At 45.8% G+C, this 12,206-nt stretch overlaps 1 protein-coding gene across 1 annotated transcript in view; it reads right to left on the reverse strand.

The window, feature by feature from the left end:
- LOC149436184 (nesprin-3-like) overlaps nucleotides 1-12,206 on the reverse strand; it is a 106,490-nt gene that overhangs the window by 22,829 nt on the left and 71,455 nt on the right. The window contains exons 4-6 of the mRNA XM_089661916.1: nucleotides 11,092-11,401; nucleotides 7,328-7,486; nucleotides 3,819-4,163 (exon numbers count right to left, since the gene is read on the reverse strand). Coding sequence (XP_089518042.1) covers nucleotides 3,819-4,163; nucleotides 7,328-7,486; nucleotides 11,092-11,401 — 814 coding nt within the window. The remainder of the gene's footprint in view (nucleotides 1-3,818; nucleotides 4,164-7,327; nucleotides 7,487-11,091; nucleotides 11,402-12,206) is intronic.

A 12,206-nucleotide genomic window follows, 5' to 3' on the forward strand; every position in this document is an offset into this window, starting at 1 on the left:
GACCCCGCGTTCACTATGTCCTCTCTCCCCCGGACCCCGCGTTCACTATGTCCTCTCTCCCCCGGACCCCGCGTTCACTATGTCCTCTCTCCCCCGGACCCCGCGTTCACTATGTCCTCTCTCCCCCGGACCCCGCGTTCACTATGTCCTCTCTCCCCCGGACCCCGCGTTCACTATGTCCGCTCTCCCCGGACCCCGCGTTCACTATGTCCGCTCTCCCCGGACCCCGCGTTCACTATGTCCGCTCTCCCCGGACCCCGCGTTCACTATGTCCGCTCTGCCCGGACCCCGCGTTCACTATGTCCGCTCTGCCCGGACCCCGCGTTCACTATGTCCGCTCTGCCCGGACCCCGCGTTCACTATGTCCGCTCTGCCCGGACCCTGCATTCACTATATATACATATATATTTTTTTTTTTTATGAACTGACATATTTTGAGATGAAGCTGCATGTTAACATATGCAGTATTTGACCCCCCTGACCCCGTCGTGTTTTCTGGGCACGGCACATTTCCGGACTTTACTGCTGCACATCTGTTATCTAATCTTTTACTAGCAGGATGGTTGTGGAGATGTCATGGAGAGTGAGGGGAGGATCTGGTCAGTGCGCTTGAAGTTTTCTTTGAAGCAATAAAAACAATACCCCTCCCCCCCCCCTTATCCACAACTACATGCAGAGTTGGGTTTTAGCTCCGGGAGTCAGGCCTGTGGCTGTCAAAGTCTTGCAATGCCTCATGGGACTTGCGTGCCGAAGGCCGTCTATCCTTGGAGCAGAGTGACCTCCGGAGAATACGCCGTCTGTGAGTTAGGGCCCCAAGTGAGGGATGTTCCCAATGCCCTGTGACTGATGACGGCACTGAGAAGACGTTTACAGCACCAACCCACTTGGAAAAAGGTGACCACTGCTGACCGCAGGTCCAATGACGGCTCGCGCAACAATGACGTCACTCAACAAAAAACAGCTTTTTTGCAGGTCCTCCATACTGTCAAGCATCCCACCTTGAACTTGCTCCAATCCAATGCACTTCACTCATCCCAGCATAATCTCGTCTCTACGATGAAGCCCCTATTGGGTAAAACGCGTTAGAAGCGGCTCCAAGGTGGGATGTTTGACAGCATGCTGGACCTGCAATGCATTTTCTTTTACTTTGGTAATGTCTAGAGATGGGAATGCCTGGAATAAAAAATGGAAAAACTGGGAAAAATTGTTGTTTTCCAAAGCCGTTATATTTCTGGAAAAATTAAAAACAAAATAAAGGATTGTGGAATGTTTTTTTTTTTACAATGATAAATAATATATCTATGACATGCTATTCAAACTATATAACAGGAAGACCTTCATTGAAGATTTCTGAGACTTTCTCAGAAAGTTCTCTCAGCAGAAGACAAGCAAATCCTGGAATACAATTCAAGTAACACTATACATTTAAATGCAGTTCTCAAACAAGAGAAATATTTATTTCTGTCACTAGGGGCACTGCAGTGGAAAAGCTCCAGATTTAGTTTGCTTGTGGGCTCCATCTTGTACCTCCTACAGTTGGGTGATTGTTGGGATACAGTAAATGTTTTTGTCCTCTCTGGCCTTAATTGACAGGCAGGAGGGTGAATTTGTCTGACAATCTTTGTAACCTTTAATTGATTTCTAATAATGTTTTCCACCATCACACCATAATGTTTACTTATAGTCTGCTCAATAAATAGTTTTTTTTTTCTTTTCCTCCTCTCAGTAAAATGGTAAGACCAACATCTAGAGTCTGGAAACATTTTCACAGTAAAATTTCTGCTGAAAGAAAAGCTAAAATTTGCAAATATTGTGAGAAGAAATATTCTTTTCCAAATGCTACAAAAATGACACAAGAAAAAAACAATTTATTGAGCAGACTATAAGTAAACAATATGGTGTGATGGTGGAAAACATTATTAGAAATCAATTAAAGGTTACAAAGAAACTAATTTTTCAGACAAATTCACCCTCCTACCTGTCAATTAAGGCCAGAGAGGACAAAAACATCTACTGTATCCCAACAATCACCCAACTGTAGGAGGTACAAGATGGAGACCACAAGCAAACTAATCTGGAGCTTTTCCCCTGCAGTGCCTCTAGTGACAGAAATAAATATTTCTCTTGTTTGACAACTGCATTTAAATGTATAGTGTTACTTGAATTGTATTCCAGGATTTGCTTGTCTTCAGCTGAGAGAACTTTCTTAATTTTTTTACCCATGGCTTCAAAAATGTTACATCGCTAGTAATGTCATTGTTGTGCAGCCCATTATTCTTTTGATACTCAGTGGATTGAGCGAGGATGTACTCGTGGGCAAGCACTCAGGACTTCTGAGGACTGTGTAGAGCAGCCGTTCTCAACCAGGGTGCCCAGGCACCCCAGGACGCCTTGAGGTTTCTTCAGGGGTGCTTGGCAAAATGTCTACAAATTGCCCAAAATTTGTATACAAGCCAGTGGGTGGAACAAGCTCGCCTTTTAGTTCCACATCGCCACAGGATTTCATTGAGCACCATTACGACCTTCTAGCCACCGGCGTCCTGAGAGCCAATGACATCATCAGTTGATGAGAAGGATGTCAACTGCCTGCACAGCATCCTAATTTGACCCTCCCCTTCCATTCTTCTTCAGTGCTGGGGGTCACATTAGCTCAGTGATGGAGAAGAGAAACATTGGAATACTAGTCAGTACCAGTGTGCAAAAGTGTATTGGCTTTGGAAGGATAAATCACCTCGAATGTTGGGTGTCCTACGTGTGTGGATGTTGATGTTAGAATAGTTTTCCACATTTTAGAATGTGGCAACCTTTTAAAATGACGGACAGTCTTGAGGCACCCCATTTTAGAATGGAATGGGGTGCCTTGGGACTGTCCATCTTAAAGGGTGCCTTGGGACTGTCCATAATTTTAAGGGGTGCCTTGGGACTGTCCATGATTTTAAAATGGGGTGCCTCAAAACTGTCCATGATTTCAAAGGGTGCCTTGACCGAAAAAAGGTTGAGAAGCACTGGTGTAGAGGACGTGGGTGCCTGTGGTGGTGTTATGGTCAACATTCTCTTCTAACCATTGCTGTCTCCACTTTCAATACTAAGCACTGTGTTTGATGGCACAACTGTACAAAAACTGGACACTGCCCCAGTCCATAACTGGCCTTCAGAGCGAGGGGCACGTGGGAGGGCGACGCATGTCAACCAACAAAAAAGAAACATTCCCAGCTCAACTTACCAAACTGCAAACAAACCTAATAACCTAACAGCATGCGTTAAAAACAGGGGTTTGGTTAGCACACATTTGCAAATACATGCATAAGCTGCAGAATACTGGGGTGCCTCGTCACGGCACCCCAGTATTCTGTAGTTCCTAACTCTCCAATTTTAAGAGCCCCCATAGTAGAGGCACATGTGTCTAATGGATAGATGAAGGGCAGGAGGACCTGAGGGAGCCCACTCCTCCTTAAAGGTACAGGAGCACATTGGACACCCAGCATGTAGCACAATGGCGGCTAAGGTGTCCAGTGGGCCCCCTTGACCAACAAATCAACAGTACAAATAAATGGCCACTGCGCCAGTTTATAACTGGCCTTAACAGCACGGAGCACATGGAAGGGCGACGCATGTTTATGATGGCACAACTAGCCTGACTGGCTGTGAGAAAGGGCAGGTAGAGGACAGGGTGGGCATTCATGAAAGGTATCACATGGATACCACCCAGCAATCATTAGGAGCTGAAAGTGGCATCAACTTCTGCTCCCAAATCCCATGAATGCCCAACACAATCCAGACCAATGGTTGACATATCTCCAGAGACCAACAAGACTTACATTAAGTGTCTTCCAAAGCGCGATGAGTTCTTCCTCACTCTTCACCTTCTCTCCAGACTCCAGGCTCTCCTCCAGCCTCTGCACGGCCTTCCTGAACTCATTGATGTTGGCCTCCAGTTGATGGGCCAGTTGGACAAAGGCATTCTCCGAGTTGTAGGTCTTCAGCAGGCTCTCTTCTTCTTCATCGTTCATGACCTTCAGTTCAGCCAAAGTCCGGCGCAGCTCTTCCAGCTCTCTGCAAATCTTCTCGGCACCCAGGGGTGACGTGTCCTTAATAACCTCCACCGACCTCTCTTCCAGGAGTTCTAACTGTTTCTTGCCAATCTCAACATCTTTCCCGATTTCCTGTAACAGGGAGGAGGAGACATGAACCCGTCTAATGCAGGAAAATTGCAGCAATCTTTCATGGGAACCTTAATGGATATAAATACAAAGCCAAAGTGCCTTAATGGGGGGAAGTGAATGTTTAGCAGAACTCCCATAATGCTGTGCTCCTGTAGAGGTAGAATAGTTACTGCCACCTTGTGGGAACAACGATGGCTTGCAGGGCTATTGGCTGGTGCTACAAACAGACTTTGACAAAGTGTTCCCTGCCCCACCCTCCTGTATCCTGCATGGGGTGTGTTTTGTAAACTCCATACACACCCTTCTGACTGACAAAACAAAGGTCTAATGACATTCCAGAGGTGACAGGGTAGAAAGATAGAGCACCCTTCCTTGAATGATTGGAGGCATGTCATAATTCCTACCTGGGCAAGGAGCACTGACCAGAATCGAGGGTGCAACCATACTGTCGTCAAAGGAGCCCATCAATTGGCCTCGTTAAAGCTGAAGTCCTGGCGTATTGCCAAATATACACAACAGAGTGACATACAGTATACGGCTGCTATTCTACCTGCATACGTATTCGTATTTTCACCCGGCCAGTCCTGAGCAAGGCTTGTGACCAGACGTTTGTCTACACCGGTTAAGCAATAAAGCCAGGTCCCATCCCCCAGTCTGCGACTAGACGGTCAAAACTTTACTGCATTCCACTTAAAACATTTTTTTTACCAAATAAGGTGGGGGTTCCCCCTCCCATCCATACCAAGCCCTTCGGGTCTGGTATGGATTTTGAGGAGACCAGATTTTGAGGTGACCAGACGTTTGTCTACACCGGTTAAACAATAAAGCCAGGTCCCATCCCCCAATCTGCGACTAGACGGTCAAAACTTAACAGCATTCCACTTCATTTCTTTTTACTAATTTGGGTGGGGGGTCCCCCCTCCCATCCATACCAAGCCCATTGGGATTTTGAGGAGAACTCCCCATGCCAAAAATTTTTTAAAAATGGAGTGGAGGTCCCCCCCCAAAGTCCATATCAGACCCTTATCTGAGCATGAAGCCCGGCAGGAGGAAAGGAGGGGGGACGAGCTAGTGCCCCCCCCCCCTCCTGAACCATACCAGGCCACATGCCCTCAACATGGGGGGGGGTGCTTTGTGGCAGGGGGTCTCACCTCCCCCCAAAGCACCTTGTCCCCATATTGATGGGGACAAGGGCCTCTTCTCCACAACCATGGCCAATGGATGTGGGGGTCTGCGGGCAGGGCGACTTATAGGAATCTGGAAGCCCCTTTAACAAGAGATTCCTCAACCCCCCCCTCCTCCTGTGAATGAGTATGAGGTACATGGTACCGCTACTCATTCACAAAAAAAAGTGTAGTGTAAGAAATTACAGCAGATCCAACATCAATCACAATGCCCGCCGCCACCGCCGACCCGAAAAAAGAGAAAACGATACCGCCCTGCTCTCAACATTGGCTCCCACCGTCTGACAGCTGCGACGGGATGACAGTTCTTAAATACTGTGATGACGTCACAAGGGAGCGGGGTAACCCTCGCCCCCTTGTGACATCATCATGTGCTGTGACTGACCAAAGCACTGCACCTGACCTGTGGTCAGGTGCATTGCTTTGGCCAGTCACAATGCACTGTCAGGGTGCAGTGTATTGTGGGGCACAGCGAGCGAACAGATCTTCACACCCATATCTGTTCAGACGAAATGCGTAGGGTGGAGTCATCATGCCCACCAGCTTGCTATTTGCATTTGTGAGCCTGAAAATGTGTTCAATACTATGACACGTTGGAATCCTCTGCCCTGTTTTCCGCCTGTATACATTGGCTGGGATTCATTCTTGGACCATCCATGTGGAGACCACTTGGTCCATTTATGCCAGTTCGGTGAAGGGGGAGAGGAGAGCGCAAGTTGACCTCCATTACCTTGAGGTCTCATTTTTTTGGTAAGATACTCATCTATATTCGGTGGTGGATCACGTGGCATGGAAATTGTTTGGATGGGACTTTTTGTGCCAAGTAGATCCAACATCAATCACTATGCCCGCCGCCACCGCCGACCCGAAAGAAGAGAAAGAAAAAACACTCTGCTCTGAACGTTGGCTCCCACCGTCTGACAGCTGCGACGGGATGACAGCTCTAAAATACTGTGATGACGTCACAAGGGAGCGGGGTAACCCTCGCCCCCTTGTGACATCATCATATGCTGTGACTGACTAAAGCACTGCACCTGACCTGTGGTAAGGTGCATTGCTTTGGCCAGTCACAATGCACTGTCAGGGCGCAGTGTATTATGGAGCACGGCGAGTGAACAGATCTTCACACCCATGTCTGTGCAGACCAAACGCGTAGGGTGGAGTCATCATGCCCACCAGCTTGCTATTTGCATTTGTGAGCCTGAAAATGTGTTCAATACTATGACACGTTGGAATCCTCTGCCCTGTTTTTCACGTGTACACATTGGGTGGGATTCATTCTTGGACCATCCATGTGGAGACCACTCGGTCAATTTATGCCAGTTCGGTGAATGGGGGAGAAGAGAGCGCAAGTTGACCTCCATTACCTTGAGGTCTCATTTTTTTGGTAAGATGCTCATCCATATGTGGTGGTAGATCATGTGGCATGGAAATTGTTTGGATGGGACTTCCAAGGTTTTGTGTATTTTATGTCTAACTCCTGATTCACATCAATGCTACCCCAAAGTCACATGACTTTCAGGTCCAAGTATGATGTGTGACTTTGTTGCCACTTGCTGCCACTTCAGTTGAATCCTGGACAGGGAAGGTGATCTGGGAGGTGGGGGGTCAATTGCAGGAACTGATCCCCTCTGTGTCTCTCACCCTAGAGGGAATTGTCAAACAAAGGTAACCACATTACAGAAAGGCCCCACCTCTCATCTATGAAAGCCGACGGGTGGGAGAGGAGGAGAAACCAGCTTTTAGCTGCTACAGGAAGAGACATCCAGGGGATCAGTTGCTCTGATTGCACCCCCGCTGTCCTGGTCCCCATACAGGAGGACTGGTGCGACCCTCCTGATCAGCAGCCCTGCCAGCGAATGAAAAACCACAATTTCACCAACATGAAATGGTTGCCTTGAATGTCACTTCCAACTAATGAAAAGGCTGAGTCGGCACGCAGCGGGTTCGTCACTCACCTGCAGCGGGTTCCTCACTCACCTGCAGCATGTTCAGTCTGGTCTCTGTGGACTCCGAGGCTGACCCGACGCAGCATTTCAACTTCTCGATGACGCCATTCAGCCAGGACTTGAAGAGGTTGACTTCCTTCTCGTAGGCTTCATGGTCTCTCCAGATCTTCTCCAGATGCTTGGTCCTGTCCTAGAACCACCAAACAAGCCAATCGGTGACAGGTATACAATGTAGTCATTACCGCGACTTTTCTCAGCTGCCAATCGGCAGCAAATATTCCTGTACTGGGATCGTCATGAACTGCCACTGCGGCCTTCCTTTAAAGGGAACCTGTCATCACCATAACCCTTGGACATTGACCCAGCAAAGGGACAGAAGATGGCACCAGGATGTGGCTGAGTGGTTGCAATGCACCCTGGTAACCCTTGAACCTACTTAGGGTGTCTCCCCCTCCCCCTCCCACCACTCCATCCCACAATGCAATGCAGCTTTGGCAATAACTAGCACCCTAGAGATAAAGTTGGTATCACCAGGTGGAGGTGGGGTGGTTCCATGCACTGCTGGTCATCAAGCAGTTAATGAGGACCTAGCATGAGCTACACTGTGTCTTTCTGTGGTATGTGGAGCATGCTCAGTGTGGTGTCAATGTATTTATTGCCTCTCCCAGAGATCACAGTACACCCCTGACGATGCCTTCATCTGCTTTCTTCTCCACAGAGATGGAGCCATATTTGTTCAGGTGTCATCCAGGGCCACCATCCAGCTCAGAGATGGTACAATCATGTCAATCCTTTTGCCGATGCAGCTCCTCGCTGTGTTCACAAATGTCTGACACAGACCAGCCCCATGCTGCCTCCTCCCACCTTCTGACTTGCTACAATGTTGCAGTCTGATCACAAAGAGAGAGAGAGAGGGGAGACTGAGGGAATGCTTCCTGCAGCAGACTGAGGACATCATCTCAGCCTAGGCAAAGTCGCTGACTGGAGCTCAAGGATGGCTTTTTATTAATAAAAGGTGGAGCTTTTCTGAATAATATATGCGGCTGCATATAGAGGACTCCCTCATAACTCAGCACAGGGATGGTGGGAACCCCTCATAGTGGGCACAGCGGGCGTACAGACCTGGGAACTCAGCACAGGGATGGTGGGAACCCCTCATAATGGGCACAGTGGGTGTACAGAGCCGGGAACTCAGCACAGGGATGGTGGGAACCCCTCATAATGGGTACAGACCCGGGAACTCAGCACTGGGATGGTGGGAACCCCTCATAATGGGCACAGCGGGTGTACAGACCCGGGAACTCAGCACAGGGATGGTGGGAACCCCTCATAATGGGCACAGCGGGTGTACAGACCCGGGAACTCAGCACAGGGATGGTGAGAACCCCTCATAATGGGCACAGCGGGGGTACAGACCCGGGAACTCAGCACGGGGATCTCACAAGCAGAGTCCTTGACAGAGAAGAACTATGTTTGGTTGGAGTACGTCTTTAAATCTGTCCGGAGTTCCACTTTATGGGAAATGTTCCGCTCTGATTACGGAGTATCTTTGTATCGGCAGGAAATCTTTATCGAGTTCATGTTTCCTGCACAATGACACCTGCGGCTTGGCAGTCCACGACGGGACAATGAACATGATCTTTCCTGAAAGGCACTAAACTAAATCCAAACAGACGCGACGCTGTGCAAACAGGCTAGACGGAAGCTTGAACCGCGGCCAAAGCAAAGCACTTCCCTGGTAGAGTTCCAGAGAGTTGTCAATGGAGGAGCGGGTGTCGGCTCCAGGGGGGGAGGGGAAGAGAATCAGCCAACAAAGCAGCTCAGGTGATGATGATGGGGGGGGGGGGTCATCAGGTGGGGAGCCGTGCGCGATTCTCATCACTTTACATCTGATACTTCCTGCGATCCAAAATGGCGCTTTCAGTTCACGGAATTTTATTTATACTATTGTATTTTATTTTAGTTTTTTTTTTAGTTTTTTATGTTATTTTATTTTAGTTCTTTATATTATTGTATTTTATTTTTTTCTCTATTTATGTTATTGCAATTTATTTTAGTTCTTTATTTATGTTATTTTAGTTCTGTATTTATTTTATTGTATTGCGGTTATTAAAAAAAAAAAAAAAAATTAATAAAGAACTAAAATAAATTGCAATAACATAAATATTTTATTTTGTTTTAGCTCTTTATGTTATTTTAGTTCTCTATTTATGTTATTGCAATTTATTTTAGTTCTTTATTTATTTTATATTTTTTTTAAATAACCGCAATACAATAACATAAATACAGAACTAAAATAACATAAAGAACTAAAATAAATTGCAATAACGTATATATTTTATTTTAGCTCTTTATGTTATTTTAGTTATGTATTTATGTTATTGTATTTTATTTTAGTTCTTTATATTATTGTATTTTATTTTTTTCTCTATTTATGTTATTGCAATTTATTTTAGTTCTTTATTTATTTTATATATTTTATTAAATAACCGCAATACAAAAACATAAATACAGAACTAAAATAACATAAAGAGCTAAAATAAAATAAAATATTTATGTTATTGCAATTTATTTTAGTTCTTTATTAATTTTATTTTTTATTTTTAATAACCGCAATACAATAAAATAAATACAGAACTAAAATAACATAAATAAAGAACTAAAATAAATTGCAATAACATAAATATTTTATTTTAGCTCTTTATGTATTTTTAGTTATGTGTTTATATTATTGTATTTTATTTTTTTCTCTATTTATGTTATTGCGATTTATTTTAGTTCTTTATATTATTGTATTTCATTTTTTTCTCTATTTATGTTATTGCAATTTATTTTAGTTATGTATTTATGTTATTGTATTGCGGTTATTTAAAAAAAATTATAAAATAAATAACTAAAATAAATTGCAATAACATAAATAGAGGAAAAAATAAAATACAATAATATAAAGAACTAAAATAAAATACAATAACATGAATAAAGAAAAAATAAAATACATACATATGTATTTGTATCAAGATATCCAATGTAATAATTCTAGAGAAGCCTAGAGGGAATTGTCAAACAAAGGGAACCACATTACAGAAAGGCCCCACCTTTCATCTATAAAAGGCTGTTGCTGAGTTCCAGTCTGGGTAATTTTCCTAATCGGGGATGATGTCATCTGTCTGCTGCAGCCAGGAGGAAGCGCTTCCTCAGTCTCCCCTCCCCCCCAGTAATCAGACTGCAACACTGTAAATATGTATTTGTATCAAGAAATCCAATGTAATAATTCTAGAGAAGCCTAGATGGAATTGTCAAACAAAGGGAACCACATTACAGAAAGGCCCCACCTTCACATTTTTAAAAGGCCATTGTTGAATTCCAGTCTGGGTAATTTTCCCAATCGGGGATGATGTCATCCGTCTGCTACAGCCAGGAGGAAGCGCTTCCTCAGTCTCCCCTCCCCCCAGTAATCAGACTGCAACACTGGTGAGAGGCTGCAGCAGGGGGCTGATCTGTGTCAGACAATTGTGAACACAGCCAAGAATGGCACAGGCACCAGGATTTACATCTCTGAACCGGCAACTCAATCCAGAAACTAGGTGGTGACCCTGAATAACGTGGCACCACCCTTCAGTAGAGAAAATCAGATGAAGGCATTGTCAGGGGAGAGTAATGCAACCTCTGTGCTCCGGCTCCCTACTGATTGGCTATGACTCAGCAGGTGACATGTTGGATCTCTGCAGAGAGACTACTGCTTTCCCACAGACAGTAAGGGCCCTTCCCAACATTCTTGGTTCTCCGGCCACTGACCTGCGTCTTCTTCTTGATCTGTTTGTACTCCTTCACCATGGCGTTCTGTACGGTGTCATCCACGCTGGGGTCACCGATGCGATTGTACAGCGAGGAAGCCTCCTCCAGCAGGCGGTCCAGCAGCTTGGAATGGTTGTTGACGTCCCTCAGGAGGACCTGGGACTGTTCGAACTGCCAACTCTTCTCCTTCCGGCCCAGCTGGAGCTCCATATCCGGGTCCAGCATCAGCGTCATGTCGTGGACCCAGGCCGTGAATTCGTCCCGCGCTCGGAGGTACTCGTTCCAGTGCAGCCACACCCACTCGATGCGGCTGTGAACGCAGGAGAACAGGCGTAACGTGACCGCTCTCTACAGCGCGACATCGCATAACAGGTCACACCACCGTATCAGACGCATCAGTCATGGTCAGCGCCAAGCGAGACACGCAGCTTTCTGGGGCCGGAGAGATCAGATTCCACACACAGCTGTAGGGAGTTCGATGGAGGAAACTGAAGAAATCAGGCCATGTGGCTTGTGGTGACCATACAGGCTTTGATAAACGATCGTGATAGAAATAATCGATCTACAGTATCTCCCGGAAGTGAGTCCCCCCTCCCCCGGACTGTATACAGTGTGTATATATATATATATATACAGTATCCCCCTGAAGTGAGTCCATCCCTCCCCCGGACTGTATACAGTGTGTATATATATATATATACAGTATCTCCCGGAAGTGAGTCCCCCCTCCCCCGGACTGTATACAATGTATATATATATATACAGTATCCCCCAGAAGTGAGTCCCCCCTCCCCCGGACTGTATACAGTGTGTATATATATATATATATATATATATATATATATATATATACACACATTGTATACAGTCCGGGGGAGGGGGGACTCACTTCTGGGGGATACTATCTATCTATATATATATACACACATTGTATACAGTCCGGGGGAGGGGGGACTCACTTCAGGGGGATACTGTATATATATATACATTGTATACAGTCCGGGGGAGGGGGGGACTCACTTCTGGGAGATACTGTATATATATATATACATTGTATACAGTCCGGGGGAGGGGGGGACTCACTTCTGGGGGATACTGTATATATATATATACAT

Source organism: Staurois parvus, unplaced genomic scaffold, assembly GCF_062004578.1.
Source record: "Staurois parvus isolate SC_StPar_1 unplaced genomic scaffold, SC_StPar_1.0 ptg001405l, whole genome shotgun sequence".
Lineage (NCBI taxonomy): Eukaryota > Metazoa > Chordata > Amphibia > Anura > Ranidae > Staurois > Staurois parvus.